Source organism: Callithrix jacchus, chromosome 13, assembly GCF_049354715.1.
Source record: "Callithrix jacchus isolate 240 chromosome 13, calJac240_pri, whole genome shotgun sequence".
Taxonomy (NCBI): Eukaryota; Metazoa; Chordata; class Mammalia; order Primates; family Cebidae; genus Callithrix; species Callithrix jacchus.
In genome coordinates this window covers 43,168,993-43,193,739 of record NC_133514.1, presented here as the reverse complement: position 1 = coordinate 43,193,739, position 24,747 = coordinate 43,168,993, and the positions used below count along the sequence as shown (strand labels likewise).

The 24,747-nt window shown below is 47.8% G+C and overlaps 1 protein-coding gene, 1 long non-coding RNA gene and 1 pseudogene across 5 annotated transcripts in view; 1 reads left to right on the top strand and 2 right to left on the bottom strand.

Annotated features, from left to right (window-relative positions):
* The window catches only part of LOC118146810 (chromatin accessibility complex protein 1 pseudogene), a 67,721-nt pseudogene extending 51,867 nt beyond the window's left edge, over window positions 1-15,854 (bottom strand). The window contains exons 1-2 of one of the 2 annotated variants that reach the window (XR_013525672.1): window positions 15,143-15,854; window positions 6,472-6,610 (exon numbers count right to left, since the gene is read on the bottom strand). The product of XR_013525672.1 is annotated as a chromatin accessibility complex protein 1 pseudogene, transcript variant X1 (transcript). Of the gene's footprint in view, window positions 1-6,471; window positions 6,611-8,044; window positions 14,887-15,142 lie in introns of those variants that run through there. The other variant, XR_013525673.1, reaches the window with a different exon arrangement.
* Window positions 14,595-24,747, top strand: part of LOC144578976 (uncharacterized) — a 25,975-nt gene continuing 15,822 nt past the window's right edge. For both annotated transcript variants that reach the window (XM_078347630.1, XM_078347629.1), the window contains exon 1: window positions 14,595-15,214. In XM_078347630.1, coding sequence (XP_078203756.1) covers window positions 14,781-15,214 — 434 coding nt within the window. In that variant the 5' untranslated portion in view covers window positions 14,595-14,780. The remainder of the gene's footprint in view (window positions 15,215-24,747) is intronic.
* LOC144578977 (uncharacterized) overlaps window positions 20,772-24,747 on the bottom strand; it is a 7,589-nt gene continuing 3,613 nt past the window's right edge. Inside the window, exon 2 of the long non-coding RNA XR_013525674.1 lies at window positions 20,772-24,745. This is a non-coding gene — a long non-coding RNA (uncharacterized LOC144578977). The remainder of the gene's footprint in view (window positions 24,746-24,747) is intronic.

Here is a 24,747-nt window from a genome sequence, read left to right as displayed (position 1 = left end):
ACCGATCCACTCATGAATTAGAAACAGGCTGTCTGCCGTTAGAGAAAATTCTGGGCAAGACAACTTGATAAATATCATGACACCTACAGGGCTCAGCCATGGCTCTTGGTTCAGAACCTGGGCTGAGGTCCCTCTGCGTTGCCATATGGGCTTGGAGGGCTCTGAGGCACTGCCAAGGAAGGGCAGAGCGGAACCTGGGACTGGGCGCACTTTGGCAAACATCACTCGCACTGGCCGGAAACTGCCCCTGAGTCTGGGCAGATATAAACGGGCCATTCCTGGCTCCTCCTCCGTAATGCATTTTTATCCATGGCAGCCCTTAGGACTGCGTTTACTGGCCAGGCCCATTCCCCTGCTCCTCCCTCTCCTCTTCCTCCCCTCTCTTCTTCCTCCCCTTCTTCCCTCACCCTCTTCGTTTTCCCTCCTCCTCTTCCTTCTGCCCCTCCTTTCCCCTCCCTCTTCTCCTCTTCTCTCCCCTCCACTCCCTCCTCCCCCACACCCTCTTCCCCTCCTCCTCATCTTTATCAATCCCAACTCATTTCATACAAGGGGAGGTGAAGTGTGTGAAAAACTGGACCTGTAAGTATCTCTCAGGGAAAAATATTGGTAATTTATGTTTTTTTCTGTCTTCTTTAGAAATTGTTTATTTATCAACCAACGGGTACCATGCACAAAGGGAATGGTGAACTGGGTGATGTACACTATTCCGGGGGAAGGTCTCAGCATGTTCTGCCCAGCTAGATGGCAGGGTGTGTGGGCACAGCCAGGGGTGGAGCTACGCAGCCCAGACTGGGGGTCCCAGCCACGTGTGTCCACCCAACACCTGAGACGTGGCCAGGCCACACTGCACCATGAGTTAAAATATATCTCAGAGTGTGAAGACTTCATGAGAGAAGAATTATAAACCATTTCATGAACAATTTTTATATGGATTCTGTGCTTACATGACATTTGGGGTTTCTTAGGTTAAAGACATGACATTAAAATGATTTCACCTGTCTCTTCCTACATGTTCTGTGTCCACTAGAAGACATACACTCCCATGTGGGCATTGTTTCTGTGTGGCTGTGTGACCTGGGGCTCCAGGCCTGGCTTTGCTCTCTGGCTTCCCCTCCATTTGCCTGGCCTCAGGCAGGCCCAGCCCAGCTCTGAGTCTCAGTTTCTGGGAGAATGAAGATGATCCTTGGAGGGTCCTAAGTATGGGGAGGACTGCACAAAGCCATGAGTAGCATGGGGAGATGAGCATTCTGCAGCTGCCTGCCTGCCTGGGAGGGGCCCGAGGCAGGAGGCAGGAAGAAGGAAGATTGCACAGGAAGCACCCGACCCAAGTCCACAGAAGAGAAACCAGCTGAGGACAAGGCAGAGACAGCATGTGGTTGCTGGCATGGAGTCCCTTCCCCAGGAGGTGTCAGACATGCAGCAAACGCCAATCCCAGTGCTCTCCTTCTCTACTCTATCGAATTGTGCAGCAGCTGCTCAGGTGTATCAAGTAACACATGTGATAAGCTTAACCGTGCTCCTCCCAAATCCACATGCTGATGTCCCCGCCCTCACTGCCTCACCACGTGACTCTGCACTTGAAGATGGTGCTTTTGAAGAGGTCATGACATGAAGATGAGGTCCCGCTGGAGTAGGGTGGCCCTGATCCAGCATGAGGGTGTCCTTCTAAGTAGAGATGAGGACACAGACACACACAGAGGGATGGCCACTGGGGGACGTAGAGAGGGGATGCTGCCGACAAGCCAAGGAGAGGCCGCGGAGGGAACCAGCCCTTGGCACCTTGATGTGGGATTTCCAGTCTTTGGGACTGTGGTGGAAGCCACGTCTGCGGTGGAAGCTACCCAGTCTGTGCTGTTTGTTGTGGCAGCCCCAAGAACTGGTGCAACACACAATGCAGACAACATCTGCAAAGTCCCTGGCTCACAGAGGCACTCATATAGTATTAGCGCTGGCCTTGATAGATGTGGGGTGTGTGTGTGTGTGTGTGTGTGTGTGTGTGTGTGTGTGTTTTGCTTCTGTTTTTTTGATACAGGGTTTCACTTTGTTGCCCAAGTTGCAGTGCAGTGGTGTGATCATGACTCACTGTAGCCTCGACTCCTCCAGGCTCAGGTGATCCTCCCACCTCAGCCTCCTGAGTAAGCTGAGGCTGTAGGCACACACCACCATGCCTGGCTAATTTTTTAATTTTTTTGTAGAGATACGGTCTCTCTTTGTTGTCCAGGCTGGTCTCGAACTCCTGGGCTTAAGCGACCCACCTGCTTCAGCCTCCCACAGTTCTGGGATTCCAGGCGTGGGCCACCGCACCCGGCCTTGTTTGGTGTTTTTAACACATAGTGAATCATCCCCAGGAAGCTTAGCTATCACCAGAAAACCTCAAAGACCAAGCCCACAGGTCATCAGGTCCACAGCATCCAGAGAAAGCTGAGGGGGGAAAGCCGCAAGCAGCCTGGCTAAGGACGCAGGCAGTGTTCAGAGCACTTGTTGATCCTCCAAAGGCAATCACCCAACCCCCTTGATTCACACTGCCAAAAGGTGTAAGTTCCTCCGGTGGCTAGTGAAGCCAAATGTCTTCTATCCTAAGGACGGGCAGACTGCCTGAGATAGGGTGTCTCTGTGGGCGGGTCTCGCCCCTGTCCCCTCCTGGTGCTGAGGCACATCCCTGGGTTCTCCAGGGCAGCTGGCACCCTTTCCTTCTTGGGTTCTGCCAAGTTCTGTAGCAAGACAGAGAACCAAATACAAAATGGGCAGATTGATTAAAAGCTGGTAAAATAGTGAGGCAGGGCCATTCGGAAACCAAATTTCCCTGCAACTTTAAAAGACATGGGGAGTGAAAAGCAGAACAGGGATTTCTTCATTTCTGAGAAGGAGAGCCCTGCACCAAACCTGTGCCTGCCTGGAGGAAGTTATGCTCCATCCACAAGAGTGAGTCGCGCATCAGGAGTACAGCCTCCTTGCCCCTCTGATGCATGTTTCTCCCTGTTCTCACTGTTCTGACCCTCACCTGGCCCAGGAAGCTGCCTCAACCACTGGTCACCTGGGAACTGTGCCCCACATGACTGGACTAACACTGCAACTCAGAGAAATTCCACAGTTACCCCTTTAGTTAGTCCCTCTTCCTCTTATATCCTGATGTGGCTTATTCAGGATGAGAGAGCAGCAGATTTCAAGGCCCTGAGTCACTGAGGGCAAAACTTGCAAAGGACATTGGAAGCTGCTGCAGGCAAGAGACCAGGCCTCGCCACCACCTCCCCAGCAGCCAGCAGCACCCATAGCCTGCTCAGGAAACAGCTTTTATGTGAAAAGGAAGTTAGGAAATAGGTATGATTCATTTACTCTTTGAAACATCTGTGCTGGGGCTGCTCCAGGCTGAGATGGAGGCAAAAGAGAGAGGAAAGTTCCCTCCTGGATGTTGGAGGGGAATTAGCCGTATGATAAGCAAATCACTAAGACCTGTATCAGAGGACTGGGCCGCAGGCTGTAGGCAGAGGAAAGAGGCATTGAGTGTGGGTGGGGACGGGGTAGAAGATGGCAGTAGGCCAGGAGGGAGGGGGCCCTGAGCAGCCTGGGTCAGACAGAGGGGCGGCTCTGCAGAGGACATGTGTAGGGTGGACGGGGCAGCCCCCACTGCAACTGCCTTCCCTGCTGGCAGATCAGTCACCAGCCCCTGAAACTGACAGAAGTTTTCCTTGACTTTCTCCTAAGGGGAAAAATAAATGCCCCCAGAATCACACACAGAAATGTACAGAGTGGCAGGTGGCACTTTTTCTTTAGTGGTTTAAGTTTAAATGCTCCACTAAGTCATGCAGCATCGCAGAGCACGTACTTGGAAAGGCACAAAAATGTTTCCCATCAAGTTTAAAGAAAATAAAAGCTCTTCTTAAACTACCTACAGGAACCATAGTTTTAAAATTTCCCATTTTTGAGGTTTTTAAATAATCGGAACTTTAACCATGAGATTTCAGAAAACAAAATCCTAAGTGTGGGCTTTGGTAGGGCTCAAGAATCTGACTGTGACAACATTAAACGAATGGAAAATACATGTGGGTGTTTTACAGCATCAAACACCAGGAACGAAACTGAAAGCCACACAGAGTTTTATAGAAACTCGAGTTGCAAATCAGGTATTCTAAGACTTAAAATACCATCAGTGTTAGCAGCCTGGAGACCTCTGAGCAGAGCTGTTTTTTCCACTTTCATTTTTAGCTGAAACAGTCCTCCTGGTGTGGATACTGTATCCAAGCCACGCTCTTAATAGATTAGTAACTTAATACATTTATGTTAAATGGTAGTGTTAATTATAAAATGACATTACCAGTATTATAGTTTAAGTATGGGCCGAATAAAATGAGTGACCCCCCTTCAACATTGACTAGAACCATTTACATATTTATAAAATTGGTCTTTCTAAATCATTAGGAAGAAACGACTGCTTATCACTTTGAGATAAAATGTAAACAGGAACAGTATGTAGTCACCTGTTCACCTTTCACAGACGATTTGAAAGCAAATCATGGAAAATTACCCATGTGGCTGATACAGAGACTGAGTCCAAGTACAAATCAGAGAAGGTCCCGTTTCTTCCAAGTTTATTATTATTATTAAATAAAAACGCACTACGGACCACGGTAAGAGGTTGGAAGACTGACATTCAATTCAGTTCAATTCCATGGACATTTCTAAAGCATTCTGGGTGTAAGACGGGGTTTACGCCGACCCTAACGCTAGCCCATCTTCAGCAGCCAGACATTCTAATACACCACCATCTCCCTCAGGTTGGAGCATGCATAATTTTATGTTGAATTAAAGTAACAAGGAAATGAAATAATTTCCCTCGAGGGAAAATTATACATGTTTAAAATATAAAAAATTTTGAAAAATGAAAAGTATTTTTGCATCAGAGCAAAGGAATTGTATCATCTCTTTCCTCTCCAAGAACTTCCTGATACCTTTAGGACCAACCACACAGCACGGACCAAGAGCCCCCCATACAAATTAGGGTGGGTTTACTTTTGTGCGCAACGGCAGGCTTATTCCTTATCATCAGAATAAGCCTGGTCTAGAGAGAAGGGTGGGCAGAAAGACAGACGGCGAGGAGCCTCAGCATCTGTGTCCTTGTCAACATCCTTGGATCATCTGTCCTGAGCATCTCAGTGGGAAAAGGGTCCAGAACCCTGACTCAGGACACTACAGAGGAATCGATGGCAATGCAGAGAATCCAAATCAGTCAAAAGAAGCCAGTGCCTTCAAATAAGGCGGACAATGGTGAATGCCATGCTAGAAATACAAAGAGATGAATTCTAAGTAGCCAGAAGGATTTGAATGATTTTTAATTTGCAGTTTCCTGTTTGATGAACTGTATTTTCCAAATGTTTTATGGTAAGGGTTAGCAATGGGCTGTGCAGGAGCTGCCACTGGAAGGGCCAGTCACAGTGAGAGTGAAGAAGGGCTGGAGCCAGAGGCTGAGAACCTTGGAATGTAGTCTGCGCTAAGGACTTCCTGGAAGTTCTGGGAGCAGGAGGGTGACGATCCAACCGATAGAGGGAAATCCTGGCAGCCAAAATACAAGACACACGGGAACGGGAGGAACCTGGAACTTTGGCTTTCAGGCCTGGAGAGCTTTGGAAAATGCCCACGCCTGCATCAGGATCTAAGGTGGGCAGACTCTAGCAGATCTGAAAACTCTCTGGGAGATTCCAATGTGCAGTCAGGCCAGAGCATGACCCCAGAGGAAGGACAGCCGGTAAGGAGCCAAGCAGCCGCACTCAGGAGAAAGCAAGTTACGGATTTAGGAGAGGTCCAAGGGAACAGCCTGAGTATCTCCTATCCTTTGTCCAGACCTCTGGGATTCAGAGTGAGTTCTTCCAGAACCAGACCAGAGGGAAAAGTCAGAGGCACACTCCATGGTGAAGAGGAGTCAGAGGCACACTCCATGAGAAGAAAGGAGTGGGACCTTAGTAGATGAAGTTAGGTTTTTGAGCTAAAAGAAAATCTGATGTGTTTCACCGTTCATGAACTGGTATAAATGTCTATGCTCTTTCAAACCAGCAGCTAATTAGATAGAATGCAGTTTGGAAATATCTTTATCTAAAAAAGAAAAATGTTGAAAAATCAAAAGTATTTTTGCATGAGAACAAAGGGATTTTTACGGTCTCTTTCCTCTCTGAGAACCTCCTAAGCCTTCTAGAACCAATCACACAGCATGGACCCCAGAGCACAACCTGCTTCGTCTGCCTTTCCTCCTTGTTTCCCTCTTTCTCCTTATCTGTCTTTTGTCCTCCCTTTCTTTCTCCTTCCTAACTCCTTCCCTTTCTGCATTCCTTTACTTCTTTGCAAGGTCAGGACCTACCTATTGCCAGCAATCTTCCTCAATAAATTAGTAACAATGAATCCTATTAACAAGGACCAGGCTTCCACCCAGCTGTCAGGGAAGAGGGCAGCAGCAAGAGCCCATGCCCTTAGCCTCTGACTCACCAAGGAAATTTGTGTTTAATAACAAAACGACTTGCGAATTTTTAGGATCAGCTCATGTCTTAGCGTATTGGTCTTCTCGGTGTTTAATTCTTGTTTGCCTGCGTGATTTCCCATCCTGAATAGATCAGCTCTTCAGAGGCTAAAAGAGAAAGAGAAAGCGTTAGCCTTAAGTCTAGTATTCTTAGTTTTCTATGTCGTTTTCAATCAGAAAGACAATCCTGTGAGATATATGATGCCCACTTTTGAGAAGAGGACACCAAAGCTCTGAGAACTGGAGAGACACGCCCAAGTCATCTTATTAACAAATTCTATCTTTTGATCCCATGCTCAAAAACAGAACCGCGCCAACGTCCAGATCCTGTTCAGTAACACACTTCAACCTGTCTCAAGAAATCTTGCAGATTTGTGTACATGTAGAGAAATAATCTATCCGTCCGTACATACATATGTACACACAGAGAGAATTACATCCCACACTCGGGTGTACTGTAATGAGCTGAGATGTCAGAAAAGTGCTGACACTCTTCTACAACTAAAAGGTTATAAGAAGATATTCATGCTCGCTGCTTTTAAAAAAAACCATGTGAGCACAGAAAGAGCCAACATCAGACCAAGGACTGCTTAACAGGCAAGTGTCCAAAGAATCTGCAGAACTTGTAGGGAAGGTTAGATGGAAAAAGCATGCCACTCCTTATTTTTAGTTTCTAATGCCAACCTTAGCAGCACATTTGTGATTTTTCCCCCAGACATGCAAGGAAGGGAAGCCCTGAGCCACACTCATTCCAAGCTAATTGCTTCTCCCAGCCTGCCTGCGGGGCCTGCCCTGGACTGGGGGCCGACCAGCTGACGGCCACTGGAAGAATCAGCCCCAACCTGGGTGCAGGTGACCAGAGTGTTTAAGGACAGTGACATGTTTTCCTTGATGGATGTATCCTTGTGAGAACCCAAGAACAGCTTTCCTTGTGAGGGAACCAGATGAACCATCTCCTGAACATGGGGAGGAGGACTCCGCAAAATACTAGAGATGCCCAAGCACAGGGTGAATTGTGTCCCTCAAAAGTCGCTCTTTAGAAAAGAGAACTGCCTGACAGCCAAGCTTTTCCGTCTCCCACATTACCGGGTCCCTTTTTGGTGGCTCAGGAAGGACTAGCTGAGGACACTTTTCCGCAGGCAGGCACCCCCATCACGCCCACAGCCGCTGGAAGGGCTGCTGAGAAGAGAAGCCAACATGGACAGCACAGTGGCCACTCCCAGGCCCCACCCCACTCACATGTGTGGGGGTGAGTCACAGCCGGCCACCGCAGAGTGAAGACCACCCACCTTCATCACGTGTAATGCAAATGGGGACCTGCCATAAGACTTCCTGTGAGGGCCTCATGCAGGGAGGTCGAAAACATGCTGGACTTCAAGAAACTCAGGCCAAAGTGCCCATGGATGATGCTCTGGAAAACCACAGACGCGGTTCTAGTGATGATATGAACACAGCCGGCTGCATGAACCCCATGCTTCGTGGCGTGAGAGTGAAAAAAGCCATCAGAGTTTGATGTGTGTGATTTGAAAAATGCAAGGCTACCTTTGCAGATGACTTCAGCGTCCGTGCGATTCTATCTTCTCGGTTTATTTAAATTGGACAACCAAAAAAACCTTGCAGAGGCAATCTTCTCATTGGGAACTGAAGCTTTGTTGCACAAGTGGGGCCTTCCTGGGTAAAAATGGGTTAACAAAGGGAAAGACCAAATTCACTGTGTCCTTCTGGGGTCTAAGCATGAATGAGTGGGTTCCTTGTGAGGTGCTGCTTTGAACCCTGGGTACACGGGGACTGGCCATTCTGAAGTCTCACGGCTCTCTAATTCCATGTGGTGGTGTTGGAACTAAATAGCTTGCAGGATAGACATATTTTATAGAATAAAACATATCAAATATCTGTCAATCCATCTTTCTGTTTAAGAAATGAGAAGTGGTCTATTCAAAGCTAAACACAGGTAAAAACAGGTAACCTCCTTTAGTGAAGGTGGACAACTTCGACCTCAGGCATTTTGCCTGTCCAGACACAAAGAACCTCCTCTCACTAGCTGTGCTCTCCAAGTGCCTATTCCAGGCCCAGGCATCACCTCACCTCTGCCTCCTGGGAGCCCTCCCCTGCCCAGGCCCCTTCCTGCTTCCTGGCTCCATCCATTTCTCACCCTCCTCCTCCTTCCTCCTCATGCAGGGACTAGGCAAACCCAAATGCAACACTCACTCCTTCCAGAAAACAAAGCTCCAAGGATTTGTCCCAAATCAGAATAGTGTGGGACATGTAAATATTTGGGGACATGCTGATAGACACAGAGAGCTATTTTTGGACAAAGGGCTCTTGAACACACCTGAAATCTACCCACAAGGTGCTGAACTGGTCCTTGGAGAGGGGCCATGTTTCTTCTGAGTCAGTCTGTTGCAATCAAACTTTGTCATACTTCATAGCACACTTCTAGGTTATGCTTGGGATGACTGATCTTAACCACGATTTAGAAAACTCAAGAATACTGGAAACAGAATTGGTGAAAATAACTCAAGTCCAGACTTTTGAATACATCTAGTTGGATCTGACTCGTTGGTTAGACAAGCCTACTTACTTGCATTTGACTGGTCTCTCAGATTAATATAAAGAAAATGTATTTATACATATTGAGAATTGGTTAATTCTAGCCTTAAATGCAAAATTCATATACTAGCAGGAAAAGAAAGACAAGAGGAGCAAAAAGCATTGAGTTGTAGGTTTTAAATGAGTAAATGTTATGGCATATGACTTATAACTCAGAAAGTTGTTTTTTAAAAAAATAACTTCAATAAGGGGCAGGTTGAAGTCACATACCTCCAGAAATAATTCCCGAAGAAAGATGTAATATCACTTTTGTAGTATTCTGTCTGGGAATGAATAACTAGAATCTAACGTGAGGAAACAGAAAAGAAATCGCAAACTTTTCTGAAACATAAATGGTCTGTATTCTTCAAAATCACCAGTATCCTGAAGGACAAACAACAGTTGGGGAAATTTGCCGGATTAGGGACATGCCATATGTGATCCTGGACTAGATCTTGGAGAGAAAAATGTCTTAAAGGATATATTTGGGACGATTAGCAAAATTAGAATGTGGATTATAGACAAGATTAAAGTATTGCTGGGCTAGGTGGCTCATACCAGGCCGAGGCAAATGGATCACGAGGTCAAGAGATTGAAATCACCCTGGCCAATGTACTGACACTCTGTCTCTATTAAAAATACAAAAACTGGCTGGGCACAGTGGCTTACGTCTATAATCCTAGCACTTTGGAAGGCCGAGGTGGGTGGATCATGAGGTCAAGAGATCGAGACCATCCTGGTCAACATGGCGAAACCCCGTCTCTACTAAAAATACAAAAATTAGCTGGGCATGGTGGCACATGCCTGTAGTCCCAGCTACTCAGGAGGCTGAGGCAGAAGAACTGCTTGAACCCAGGAGGCAGAGGTTGCGGTGAGCCGAGATCCTACCATTGCACTCCAGGCTGGGTGATAAGAGTGCAACTCTGTCTCAAAAAAATAAAAAATACAAAAACTAGTCAGGTGTGGTAGTACACACCTGTAGTCCCAGCTACCCAGGAGGCTGAGGCAGGAGAATCGCTTGAATCCAGGAGGTGGAGGTTGCAGTGAGCTGAGATTGTGCCAATGCTCTCCAGCCTGGGCAACAGAGTGAGACGCTGTCTCAGAAAAAAAAAGTATTGTGTTAATATTAAATTTCCTGAACTTCATAACTGTACTATGGTTAGGTAAGAAAATACCTTTGTGGTTTTTTTTTTTCCTTCTTTTAAGACAGGGTTTCACTCTGTTACCCAGGCTGGAGTTCAGTGGCTTGATCCTGGCTCAGTGCTCACTGGAGATCATTCAACCTCCTGGGAACAAGTGATCCTCCCATCTCAGCCTCCCAGGTAGCTAGGGAAGGCAGGTGTGCACCACCATGCCTGGCTAATTTTTATTTTTTATTTTTTTTGTAGAGATGGGGTCTGCTATGTTGCCCAGGCTGTCTTGAACTCCAAGCCCCAAGTGATCCTCCTGCCTCAGCCTCCAAAATGTTGGGATTGTAGGAGTAAGACACTGTGCCTCACCAATATCTTTGTTATAAGGAAGAAACTCTAAAGTGAGAGGCATGATGTGTGCAAATTACTCTACCACAGAGAGAGTAAAAATCAACACAAAAGGAATATATATATGTTTACATCAAATTATTATACATTAATATACAGCTACATAAAATGTGTATATATGTGCATAAAACAATATAAAACATGTAACTGAATATAATATACATACACATATATATGTATGTATACAGAGAGAGAGAATTATGACAAATAGACAAACTTAAAAAAAACTCTGCATAAAAGAGACGCAAAAAATTCTCTAAATTATTCTTGTAACTTTCCCACATGTTGAAGTCATTTCAAAATAGAAAGGTTTTATAATATAAGTCTATGGGGGCCAGGTGTGGTGGCTCACATCTGTATTCCCTGCACTTAGTAAGGCTGAGGTGGGAGGATTGCTTGAGTCCAGGAGTTTGAGACCAGCCTGGGAAATACAGTAAGAACCTGTCTCTTGTAAAACTTTGAAAATTAACTAGGTGTGGTGGTGTACATCTGTGCAGCTACTCCAGAGGCTGAGGCAGGAGAATCGCCTGAGCCCAGGGGTGAGCTGTAGTGAGCTACGATCACACCACTGCAGTCCAGTCTAAGTGACAGGGCAAAGCCTTAAAAAGTCTGAGTCTGGCCGGGCATAGTGATTCGTGCCTGTAATCTCAGCACTTTGGGAGGCCAAGGCGGGCAGATCACTTGAGGTCAGGAGTTTGAGACCATTCTGGCTAACACAGTGAAACCCTGTCTCTACTAAAAATACAAAAAATTAGCCAGGCATAGTGGCATGCCCCTGTAGTTCCAGCTACTTGGGAGGCTGAGGCAGGAGAATCACTTGAACCCAGTAGGCGGAGGTTGCAGTGAGCCGAGATTGTGCCACTGCACTCCAGTCTGGGCAACAAAGCAAGACTCCATCTCAAAAAAAAAAAAAAGTCTGAGTCCAACTTTGAAGAGTTTACCCTTTTATTTAAAAATAAATAAATAAAAACTTGTACAACAAATTGACAAGAGATTACTAGGTATTATTATTATTATTATTATTTTGAGATGGAGTCTCACTCTGTCATCTAGGCTAGAGTGCAGTAGCACGATCTGGGCTCAATGAAACCTCCACCACCAGGCTCAAGCGATTATCCTGCCTGAGCCCCCTGAGTAGCTGGGATTATAGGTATGAGCCACCATGCCCAGCCTAATAGGTACAAATTCTGTCTTTGTGATCTCATGTGACACAGTGGAAGACACAGGTACCTAAAGATTAAAGAGGGTTCTTCACATTGCATGGGCCAAGTTCCTCAACTCACCTTGTTTACCTTAAAAAGGACAGTTTTCTGGGCTGTACAGAGAAAAGCAGAGGTCACTCTTCTCCAAATGGAGCCTCCATCACCTGATTTACGTTGTTAATCAAACTCCCCTTTCTAAACCCATTATCTGGTAGATAAGGCTATTCTGGTTTGGCTTTTTTTGAACTATGGTGTAGGACCTTAGATTTATTCACTGACCCTCACATAACAGTAGCCCCTTCTCTACAGAACTAGGTTTTTACTTGTTATTTTAAAGAAATAAACTACCTATTATTTAGGAATAGAAACTAAGATGGAAAACTAAAGAAAAGCAAGAAATTATCAACACAGGATAATGATTACCTGAAAGTTGGGGAAGGGAAAATGAGGGAAATGTGGCTGGAGGAAGAACAGTAAAGGTACTAGCAATGTTTTATTTATTAACGTGAGTGTGTATAGGGGTGTACGTATGTGTGTATATGTTTGAGACAGGGTCTTACTCTGTTGCCCAGGCCAGAGTGCAGTGGTACGATCTTGGCTCACTGAAACCACCACCTCTGGGGTCCAAGTGATTCTCATGCCTCAGCCTCCCAAGCAGCTGGAATTATGGGTGCCTGCCAAGACACCCGGGTAATTTTTGTATCTTTAGTAGAGACAGGGTTTCACCATGTTGGTCAAGCTGGTCTCGAACTCCTGATCTCAAGTGATCCAGCCACCTCAGCCTCCCAAAGTACTGGGATTATAGGCATGAGCCACCACACCCAGCCCTGAATATCTGTCTTAGGTACTGTTGCCTTCCTGGGTGAAGGACATCAATGACCATTTATTTCCTCCGAAGCAGTCGGTTAGTCATGAACTTTCTAATGTGGATAGTTCCTGGGTCATTCATGATGGTGGTCAATCCTGAGACGACCAGGGAAGGAAAAAGGGCAGACTACTTTAAAACAATTTTTTCCTCGAGGAATTTCAATGATCCTCTACCATCCATTTTTAGGTACTCAAGTAGTTCTGTATGGTTAGAGGAAGGGTGAATGTGACAGAGGGCACGAGGCGAATGTCTAGAGGCAGACAGCGCCAGGTCATGAAGAGCCTTGTGTGCTGAAACCATGCTGTGTTGCAGGGAGGTCTCTACTTAAGCCTGGACAAAGACCAGGTACGTGCTGCCAGCAACTCCACCCCCAGCCTTGCTTCATCAGTGCATCTGGGGTAGATCAGGACACACTGTGGAACTCCAGTACCACGTAATGTGGAAGCTTACAGGAAATGCCTTAGCTTCTTAAATCAGGTCAGCTTTTTTTTTTTTTTTTTTTTGAGACGGAGTTTTGCTCTTGTTACCCAGGCTGGAGTGCAATGGCGCCATCTCGGCTCACTTCAACTTCCACCTCCTGGGTACAAGCAATTCTCCTGCCTCAGCCTCCCAAGTAGCTGGCACTACAGGCGTGTGCCACCATGCCCAGCTAATTTTTGTATTTTTAGTAGAGAGGGGGGTTCACCATGTTGCCCAGGATGGTCTCGACCTCTTGCCCTTCTGATCCACCTGCCTCAGCCTCCCAAAGTGCTGGGATTATAGATGTGAGCCACTGAACCCAGCCAGCATTTTTTTTTTTTTTTTTTTTTTTGAGAAACAGCTCTTGCCTTGCCACTGGGCTTTGACAGAAGTTGAACATCTAGCCATTAGGCACCAGGTAAGCTGAGCTGCCTTCCATGGACCAGGTGTCAGCTGATCCAATCACTGCCCTGCTGCTGCTCACTGGTACTACATCATCCAAAGGAACAGGTATGTGTAACAAGGAACAGGCCCCAGAAGACAACTGCTTCAAGAACAGATGGATCAAAGGCTCAGTACGGTAGCTCACGCCTGTAATCCTACCACTTCGGGAGGCCAAGGCAGATGGATCACCTGGGGTCAGGAAGTTGAGATCAGCCTGGCCAACGTGATGATATCCTGTCTCTCCTAAAAATACAAAAATTAGCTAGGCGTGCTTGAGCGTGCCTGTAATCCCGGCTACTTGGGAAGCTGTGGCAGGAAAATTGCTTGAACTTGGCAGAGGTTGCAGTGAGCCAAGATCGCACCACTGCAGTCCAGCCTGGGCGACACAGGAAAACTGTCTTAAAAAAAAAAAAAAAGTATGACAATCTCTGCATCCAAGAGTTTAAAGCAGATGAAAGGCAAGACAAAAAGAAACATCCATGCAGTCAGTAGACAACAGGCAGGCCATGAAGAAGTGCCCGCCTGTGGTTCTGCCCCTATGTACGGACTGGAGTTCCGTACAGGTCAGGAAGGGAAGACCGGCTTTAGAGTAAGACAAATCTCGGTCCCAGGCTCAGGTGAGCGCCACACACCAGCTGTGTGACCTTGTTCAAGTCACACGACCCAGGTCTGTGGAGTCTCCCACAAAATGGCTCTAGTGAGGTCCAAAAACCCACTCAGCTGTTGGTGGAGGGAAGAAATGAAGTCACTGCTTAAAGGGCTTAACACCGGTGCCTCCGGTTCTGCCCTCTCCCCAAAAACCCACTCAGCTGTTGGTGGAGGGAAGAAATGAAGTCACTGGTTAAAGGGCTTAACACCCGTGCCTCCGGTTCTGCCCTTCCCCAACTCTCCCGACGGAGCAGGAGAGCTCCGTCGGGGCTGAAGCGAGCTGCCAGGGGTGAGGACAGGAAGCCGCCTCCTCGCCGCCCCCCAGCCCCGCCCACGGCCCGGGCACTCCTCGGCCTCGGGCTCCCGGACCGTCGCCATACAAGTTGGGGTGCAGGCGAAAGAGTGGAGAGGGCTCGCTAAAAGTAAACAGAGGCCGCCGAAGAGTTCCCATTCTGCGAGGCTGCCGGATTTCCGTGAGACACTGAAGCCACCCCACCCAGGCGCCTGCCCTTAGTTTCCCCAGCTGTGGCATGGAGGTGCACCGGCTCCACCTCTCCAGGGTCGCTGCCAGACCTGAACGTGTGAGAAGACCGAGAAGGAGGCCCCGGCTCAACGGCCTCCAACCTCTTCCAGTCCTCCTCCCACCGTGGCTTGGGCCTTTTGTACCCGCCCCACGTGACCCCGCCGGCCGGCTCTTCCCTGCTGCCCCGCCCCGCCCAGCTCTTCCCGCTCTCGGCCTCCCCCCTCCCGCGCTGCCGGGTCTCCACCTCCCCTTGCCTCCCGCCCCAGGCTCTTCCCGCTCCCTCCCACAAGCAGCCGTTCCCTCGCGACGCTCCCCTCCCCACGCGGCTGTTCCGCCGCCTCGCCTCCCCTCCCCCCGTCCAGAACTCACTGTCTCCAAGATGGCGGCCGTGTCAGTTTGGGACATTTCAGCGGTCCGGCCTGGGGTCTCTCCTTTCTCCCGGTAAGTAGCCGACGGGCCGCCCCTGGCCGCCCAGCCCGAAGCCGAGCCGCTCCAGGGCCCGGCCCGCTGCCTCGCGGGGTCGGGAGGCCGCTGCAGGCCCCGCCGCGGCCTGCGCCGCCTCCTGCTGCTCTGCTCTGTGCCAGGCGTTGGGCTGGGGCGCCGTGGCCGCCCCCTCGCGCCAGCCCGCCGGGCGCCCGGCTGCCCCTGCCCGCTACCTGCGAGCCGCCTCCTGGCCCCGCGCTCCGACCCCGCCGGCGGGGCCCGCCCTGGGGGAGCCGGCGGTTGGGCGGGCGGCGAGCGGCCCAGGCCGCGGAGCCTCGGGCTGGCGGAGCCGGCGAGCCCGCTCTCCCTCGGGGCGCGCCCATCCCGTTTCCTCGCGCCGCGTCGGCCGGGTCAGGCGGCTTCCTCCGCGCTCGCGGGCGCTCTGTCATGGGCTCGGGTTCCGGCTCCGGCTTGGCCTCCGGCCGGCGGTGTAAGGATCGGAGCCGGGCTGAGGCGGCTAGCGGGGCTGACAGGCCGGCAGGTGTTGTGGTGCGAGGCGCAGCACGTGTGATGTTGTGTCTGCCCGGCTGTCAGCCCCGCCGCCGGGGGAAGGCCGGGCGCCTGTCGACCTCGCTTTCTGGCCCGGTGCGCGATTGTCAGGCTCCCGGCACCACGCGCCGCCCTCGAGCCGGCCCCCGGAGCTTTGAGTGCGGAGCTGGGCTGGGACGACATACCGCTCTGAACTCCTTCAGGTGATTTCATTGTTAACTTGTTCTCGGGGTCTGTTCCCATCCCGTGGCGAACTCCCGGGCTGTGCCGATCCGAGTTTTTAAAGTTTCTGGCTCTTTGAAAAGAGCGTGTTTGGGGGTGGGGAATAGGGGCGGGAAGGATGATAAAATGAGTTAGGGAGAGTCCCTCTTTTTCTACTGTTTGGAATAGTTTCAGAAGGAATGGTACCAGCTCCTCTTCCTACATCTGGAAGAATTTGGCTGTGAATTCGTCTGGTCTTGGGCGTTGTTTGTTTAGTAAGCTACTAATTACTGCCACAATTTCAGAACTTATTATTGGTCTATTCAGGGATTCAACTTTTTCCTGGCTTAATCTTGGGAGACTGTATGTATCCAGGAATTTATCCATTTATTCTAGATTTTCTAGTTTATTTGCATAGAGGTGTTTATAGTATTCTCTGATGATAGTTTGTATTTCTGTGGGATCAGTGGTGATCTCCCCTTTATCAGTTTTTATTGCGTCTGATTCTCCTATCTCTTCTTTATTGTCTGGCTAGCGGTAGCGGTATATATTGTGGATCTTTTCAAAAAACCAGTTCCTGGACTTACTGATTTTTGTAGGGTTTTTTGTGTCTCTCTTTCCTTTAGTTCTGTTCTGGTCTTAGTTATTTCTTTTTTTTTTTTTTTTTTTTTTTTTTTGAGACGGAGTTTCGCTCTTGTTACCCAGGCTGGAGTGCAATGGCGCGATCTCGGCTCACTGCAACCTCCGCCTCCTGGGTTCAGGCAATTCTCCTGCCTCAGCCTCCTGAGTAGCTGGGATTACAGGCACGCGCCACCATGCCCAGCTAATTTTTTGTATCTTTAGTAGAGACGCGGTTTCACCATGTTGACCAGGATGGTCTCGATATCTTGACCTCGTGATCCACCCGCCTCGGCCTCCCAAAGTGCTGGGACTACAGGCGTGGGCCACCGCGCCCGGCCTGGTCTTAGTTATTTCTTGTCTTCTGCTAGCTTTTGAATTTGTTTGCTCTTGCTTCTCTAGTTCTTTTAATTGTGATGTTAGGGTGTTGATTTTAGATCTTTCTTGCTTTCTCCTGTGGATATTTACTGCTATAAATTTCCCTCTAAACACTGCTCTATCTGTGTTCCAGAGGTTCTGTTACCTTGTGTCTTTGTTCTCATGGTTTCAAAGAACTTATTTATTTCTGCCTTAATTTCGTTATTTATTCAGTAGTCATTCAGGAGCAGGTTGTTGAGTTTCCATGTAGTTGTGTGGTTTTGAGTGAGGTTCTTAATCCTGAGTTCTAATTTGATTGCAGCTGCCTGTTTTTATATGGTCTTTGAATTAAGAGTAGTTTTGTTTTTTTCCATTTTTAATGGCTGAAAAATTGTAAATGATTAAAAAATATATTTTATAATGCAAAAATTATGAGATTTACATTTTTGAGTCTATATTGGTTATTCACAACAAGTAACTATCCCCAAGGACAAATCACCCAATTTTTAAACCAAAAAATCAAACACAGTGATTTGCTTCCAATATGTAGAACCCAGATGTCTGGGCAGATTTCAGAGTCTTCATGAGAGATCTGAGAATTCATCCACACATCAAGAAACAATGAATAAATATGTCCTACAATTATGCATGAATCAAGTATAAGTGCTGTGGTGATTTATAAAAGAAGCTCACTTGAGGGTTTTACCTTTTTTTGTCTGTGCTTCTTTTTTTCAATCTGCCATTTCTATCAACTGTAATGGGAGTCACCACCCTCCTGGATGGCCTCCCACCACAGTGACTGGGCATCACGGCTGTGGCATTTAATCTCATTATGGAACAAATGTTTGCCATTGGTGCATGCCAAATCCAGAGCATCTGAACACTTGATTCAGAGCCCCTCCATTTCCACAGTCTTTCCAATAGAATTATCTAGCTTTGTCTGCGTATAGTCACAAGAAATGAGTATGGTGAGAATTTATTTTGAGTCCCATCCAGTTTATTCTAGAAACATTATATTTTGAGTCAACTATGAAGTGGTTACTTGCTAACAGAAGCTTTCTATTTGCTAACAATGAATGGCTGCCTCGAGTTGCAGTGAGCTCCAAGTCACTGGAAATTTTATTTATTAATTTACTTATTTTTATGGCTGGATACAACCATTTATCACAGTCCCTACAGATGGGATTTCTACCCTGGGTGGCAGATTACCTCTAAATTCTGATAACCTTTAAGGTCCCTTCTGATTGAAAATTTATTGTTCTAAGATAAGGCCCAGGAGCATTTTTCTGAGACTGCCCCAGAAAAACATTTAATAACTCCAGGCACACAATGACTCTTGTTCATCATTTACCTGTTACTGCCGCCTGCCTCTCTGGCTTTCCATTAAGTTTGCAAAGAGTAGAAGATCTGGCTTGTGGGCTGCAATTTAATATGTGTGCAAAAGTGATATCAGAATCCTGCCATTAAGAGGGCTGTCCTCCAAGGAACAGGGCATGCTTTATTAGTTCCTCATCAATTAAGCAAGGGAAACCTCCAGGCTTCAAAACGAACTAGTCTCAGTGTCGACAGAGATGATTTTGTCTACAAGAGCAGAAATCCACTGGGAACAGTGAATGCCTCTGTTCCACATGGGGGAAGGGTGGGGGTCTTATCCGCCCTAAGCAGCTATTTTCAGTGACAGAAAAATCCCCTCCCAATGGAGGGCGTGACAAATGAGGTGACTGGGGCTTCCTCAAACTCCACATTGTCCTGCTCCAAGATTCTGGTACATGACACTCTGTAGGAACACACATGGGGCATCCCATACAAAGGAACATGCTTTTCCTTTTGAGAATGTTTTTTCTTAAAAAAATGTCATGGGCTGGGCATGGTGGCTCACTCCTGTAAATCCCAGCACTTTGGGAGGCGGAGGCAAGTGGATCACCTAAGGTCAGGAGTTTGAGATCAGCCTAGCCAACACAGTAAAATCCCATCTCTACTAAAAATACAAAAATTAGCCAGGTGTGGTGGTGGGGACCTGTAATCTCAGCTACTCGGGGGGCTGAAGCAGGAGAATCGCTTGAACCCGGGAGGCAGATGTTGCTATGAGCCAAGATCATGCCACTGCACTCCAGCCTGGGTGACAGAGCAAGATTCCATCTTAAAAAAAAAAAAAAAAAAGTCATGGTTAGTAGTGACGTCTATTATCTCAACATAATCAGTGCAGAAAGAGTTGAGAATTCCAAGGTATACCAGGTGTGGCATACAGGGATGGAGGAGGATGATGGCTATCAGATGTTACTATGGGACATAGTGAGAGGCGAGGACTGTAAAGAGGTAATGCTAGAAAATTAGGCTGATGCCTGGTCATGGAAGCCCTTGTGTGCCAGATCAGATGCTCCTGCAGGTGTTAGAGAGCCAGAAAAGGATTATGTAAAGGGAAGTGATGTAGATGCAGCTCTGTCCCCCACATACTGCAGAACAGATTTGGATGTTCCACAGGCTTCTGAAGCCCAGGAAAGAAGCTTTAATTAGAGATACTAGTTTGGGCATCATTAGGGTGTAAATAGATGATAAAGTTTGAATGTTTGTCTCCTCCAAATCTCATGTTGAAATGTGATCCCCAGTGTTGGAGATGTGGCCTACTGGGGGGTGTTTGGGTCATGGGTGCGAATCCCTCATGCATGGCTTAGAGACATCCTTGAGATAATGAGTGGTCTCTCGCTCTGTGAGTCCCCGTGAGAACTCACTGTAGGGCGGGAACCTGGCACCTATTCTTCCTGTTCCGCTCTCTCGCTCTCTTTCCTACCATGTGCCATGCCTGCTCCCCCTTCTCCTTCTGCCAAGATTAGAAGCTTTTTGAAGCCTCACCAGAAGCAGATGCTGGTGCCATGCTTCTTGCACAGATTACAGAAGCATGACAGATCAACTTCTTTTATTATTTTTTAAAATGTATCTAGTTTTGAGACAGAGTCTCACTGTATTGCCAAGGCTGGAATGTTGGAGTGTAGTGGTGGGATCACAGCTCAATTCAACTTCTGCCTCCCAGACTCAAGCGATCCTTCTGCCTCAGCCTCCTGAGTAGCTGGGATTACCGGTGTGCACTATCATGCCTGGGCTATTTTTATTTTTATGGAGATGAGCTTTCACTATATTGTCCACATATTGCCTTTTTATAAATGCCTGGCTATTTTTATTTTTGCAGAGACAAGCTTTCACTATGTTGTCCATATACTGCCTGTTTTCTTTATAAATTGCCCAGCCTCGGTATTTCTTTACAGCCATGCAAAATGAATTAAGGTAGTAGGTGAGCAGATCTTGGAAAGTATGAAACCACCCAAAGGAATAGAAAATAAGACGAGTATGGAGAAAACCAGAATCCTGTGAGTGAGATCAGAAAGCAACACATGAATCCATACAAGAGCGACCGGGAGAGTCAGGAGAGCAAGGGGACCCAGAGAGAGACACCGCCAGAGCACCACAGAGTGCCACCTTCTTCCATCCAAGCACCTCTTCCCATCTGGGAGATGGAGAAGGAGGTACTTACATGCAGGCAAACCTGAATCAAGGGTGACCTCTCCTTGGATATCAGTTTTATTCTTGGAACTAAAGAAAACACGCATATGGAGAGAGGGGATGCTGAAGTGGACATGGCCCTGGTCTTGGTGCCAGAAGATTGCGTTCTGATCTCTGTTCTGTGTGACCTTGGGAAGGGCACTTTACCCCTCGAAGCCTTTATTGTCTCATCTGGAAATTAAGGATGTTGTTTGGTATGTTCTCTGCTCTCAACTCAAACAAAAGCCATTTCTATTAGGAGATGAAATTGACCATGGTCTCTCCAGCCAAGTTGAACCAATAATCACCATCCTTCCCAATGCCAGAAGTGTATTTAATTTAATGCAAGTGGCAAGCAATTTCAAAAAACACTGCGTTTCCTTTTCTACCTTAAACCTGCCATAATGTACAGGCCCCAGGTCACATCTGGCTGTAATATAAAAATTATAAGCTCTGTTCCTTCTGATCAACAGGAGGAACATTCCTCTTGGACTACTCTAAAAGTCGTCACAAAACACTCTTAAAAGTCTTGAATGAATCATTACATTCAAGCTTCCACAAGCTCATTTTTGGAAATGCAGTATTTCAGAGCTCAAATAGAATGGTTTACAAGCACCGTAAGTTGGGACTTGTTGACATCACAAGGGAAAAGATGAAACACATTTGCCCATCCTCTGCCAGGAGAGTTGCTCTGCTGTGCGGCAAGCACATGCAAAGCCCCAACCCACATCATGAGAAATTCTTGTACAAAGCCCCAGACATACACATCTCAAGTTACTGTAGCCCAGATCTCCTCTGTGTTCCAAGATACTCCTGGCCAGAGAACAGGTGAAACAATAGTTCTTGGCAGGGAAGCAGGGGGGGGGCAGTCTCTTATAACAGATAAAAACAATCCTCATAAAGAAATCTTGGCTGGCCATGGTGGCTCACCACCTTCACACCTGTACTTCCAGCACTTTGGGAGGCGAAGGCAGGCAGATCCCTTGAGGTCAGGAGTTCCAGACCAGCTTGGCCAACATGGTGAAACACAGTCTCTGCTAAAAATAAAAATAAAATAAAAAAATAGCCAGGCATGTGATATGCACCTGTGGTCTCAGCTACTCGGGAGGCTGAGGCAGGAAGATTGCTTGAGCCTGGGAGGTCGAGGCTGCTGCGAGCTGTGATTGTGTCACCCACCCAGCATGGGTAACAGACAATACCTTGTCTCAAAAAAAAAAACAAAAAAACAACAAAACAACAACAAAAAAGCAAAAAACAAACAAAAAAAGAAAGAAGTTTCTGACCCCTTTTTTAAGTGACTAAGCTACCTCTGCGTAAAGGTGTATAAAGGACCAACTGTGGCTTGACGGTCACAGCGCTCGGACTTGAGTGCTTGCCATGACCTCTCCACGCATCCTGACCACCAGAATTGAAATACTGAAGAAGTGGTCCCTAGTACTACAATACTACCAGCCCATAAAACTGAGATGTGTCGGCGATGCATTCTGCAGGTGTAGTATACATGGAGTAGCTGCTGAAGAATGTGTGTGTGTCTAAGGAGTTCAACAGCAGGCATCGCCAGCCCAGCCCATGAGTCCTGGTGTGGTGTTACTACTGCCTCCATTTCCTGGAATGTGTGTATAGTCCAGGGGCCTTCTTCCTCTCTTTCCATCTGGAAACAAAGTCACTCAGCCTGGTGTCAGGAGAAATTGTAGCAAATAGCAGCAGAGAGAGACCAGGTAGACAGCAACATCTGTGAATTGGGATGAGCCAAACCCTAATGCTGCTGTGTTCCCATTTCTTGTATTTTTTTTTTTTCCTTAAATTGGGCTTTGCCTCCCTCTGGTAGCTTCTTGATTAGTTTAATAACTGACCTTCTGAATTCTTTTTCAGGTAAATTAGGGATTTCTTTCTTGGTTTGGATTCATTGCTGGTGAGCTAGTATGATTTGGGGGGGGCTGTTAAAGAACCTCATTTTGTCATATTTCCAGAGTTGGTTTTCTGGTTCCTTCTCATTTGGGTAGGTTCTGTCAGAGGGAAAGTATAGGGCTCAAGGCTGTTGTTCAGATTCTTTTGTCCCACTGGATGTTCCCTTAATGTAGTTCTCTCCCACTTTTCCTAGGGATGTGGCTTCCTGAAAGCTGAGCTGTAGTAATGGCTATCTTTCTTCTGGATCTGGCCACCTAGCAGGTCTATAGGCTCTGGGCTAGTACTGGGGGTTGTCTGCACAGAGTCCTGTGATAGGAACCATCTGTGGGTCTCTCGTGGCTGGTGGGTAAGAGGAATTCTATGAGGTCCGTACTTTTATTTGTTCAATGCACTGTTTTTATATTGGTCGGCCTCCTGCTGGGAGGTGGTACTTTCAAGAGAGCATCAGCTGTGGTTCTACGAGGAGAATCAGGTGGTGGGTGGGATCCCAGAACTCCCAAGAGTATATGCCCTTTTTTTTCAGCAGTAGCTGAAGGGTGGGAAGGGAAGGACCACCAGGTTGGGACAGGACTAGGCATGTCTGAGCTCAGGCTCTCTTTGGGTGGGTCTTGCTGCAGCTGCTGTGGGAGCTGGGGGTGTGTTTCCCAGGTCAATGGAGTTATAGTCCCAGGATGATTGTGGCTACCTCTGTTGTGTCATGCAGGTTGTCAGGGGAGTGAGGAAAAGCCAGGAGTTGCAGTCCTCACCCAGCTCACACGCAACCCAAAAGGCTGGTCTCACTCCCACATACCCTCTCAAACAGCACCCAGTCTGTTTCCAGGCAGTGGGTGAACAGGGCCCCAGGCTAGCAGCCTCCCAACTGTGAAAGCAAGTAGGGCTTTCGTGCTTCCCTGTCTGTGGAGTCTGCAGAGCAGATTCATGCCCTCCCCCGAGTTCTGGCCAGGAGACTTACTTGGTTTGGAATTGTTACATAGTTCAGCTAGTGGTTTACTTCTCCCCATTGTCTTTTCCCAGTACTTCTGGCAGCCCTCCCCAAGGACCCCTGTGACTCAAGGCAGAAATGGCTTCCTAGGGGATCCAGAGAGCCCATGGGGCCTTTCCCACAGCTTCCTCCACCCCTGTATTTTGCTTGGCTTTCTAAATTAACTCAGCTCCTTGTAAGATCAGAATCTTCTCCCATGATCTAGACCCTCAGATTTCCCAGTGAAGTTGTGTGTTCAGGGGTGAACAATCCCCCTTTCCCACTTCCACAGTTTAGGCACTTACAGTATTTGGGGTGTCTCTTGCATCCTGCAGGAGCAATCTGCTTCCTTCAGAGGGTCTATGGGTTCTCCTGGCATTCCTGGTTTATTCCTGCAGTAGTTCTGTAGCAAAAGTTCATGATGTGAGACTCCACATGCTGCTCTGTTCGTCCGCGTGGGAGCTGCCAGTGGCTGTTTCTTCCTTCAACTGCTGTTTGTTTGTTTTTTCTTGAGACCAAGTCTTGATCTGTCACCAGGCTGAAGGGCAGTGACGCAATCTCAGCTCACTGCAATCTCAGCTCACTGCAGTCTCCACCTTCCATGTTCAAGCAATTTATTCTCCTGCCTCGGCCTCCCTAGTAGCTGGGATTACAGGCATGCGCCACCACACCCAGCTAGTTTTTTATATTTTTAGTAGAGACGGGGTTTCACCATGTTGGCCAGGATGGTCTTGATCTCCTGACCTCATGATCCACCCGCCTTAGCCTCCCAAAGTGCTGGGGTTACAGGCGTGAGCCACTGCACCCGGCCAACTGCTGTTTTTTTGCTGTGAAGCCCAGGCAGCGGGAGTTCATGAAGAGGGTGTTGAATAGGGACCAGACAACGTGGTCGCGCACGGAGGTCTCCCTGTGGATGCGGATCATCGTGAATGTCGGGGGTACAGGGTTGTGGGGCACCCCTGGTGCAGCCACCTCTTGCTCCTCCTTTGGCATCTCAGTCGGGGGGACAGTAGGTTTGGCGGGAGTGAAGAAGGTTTGGACAGAGTGGTTCATGGTGTCCAGGGAAGCCCAGCTGTGGTCAGGTTGCTGGGATGCTTCTCAGTGGGGCCTCCCCTTCCCCATTAGTTTGGATTTCTCATCTCCCTTCAGGTGTTCTTAAAGTGACAGACAGAATTCAAGTGAGAGGGTGTCGGATATAACTCAGCGCTCTGACATGCTTTCTTGGCTCCTGACTGCCTCCTCCTGGCTGGTTTGCCACTAATGGTTTCCGGGTTCTGGGGTGCAGGGGACCAGTAAGCTCCCCTGAGAGGATTTTTTCCAGGCTCTTGGTCTCTCACTCACCCAAGAATGGGAGAGGGGACCACGGTGTGGTACACTTAGAAGTAAGTATCGAACTCCAAAGTTTTTGCAGAAAGTGATTTCT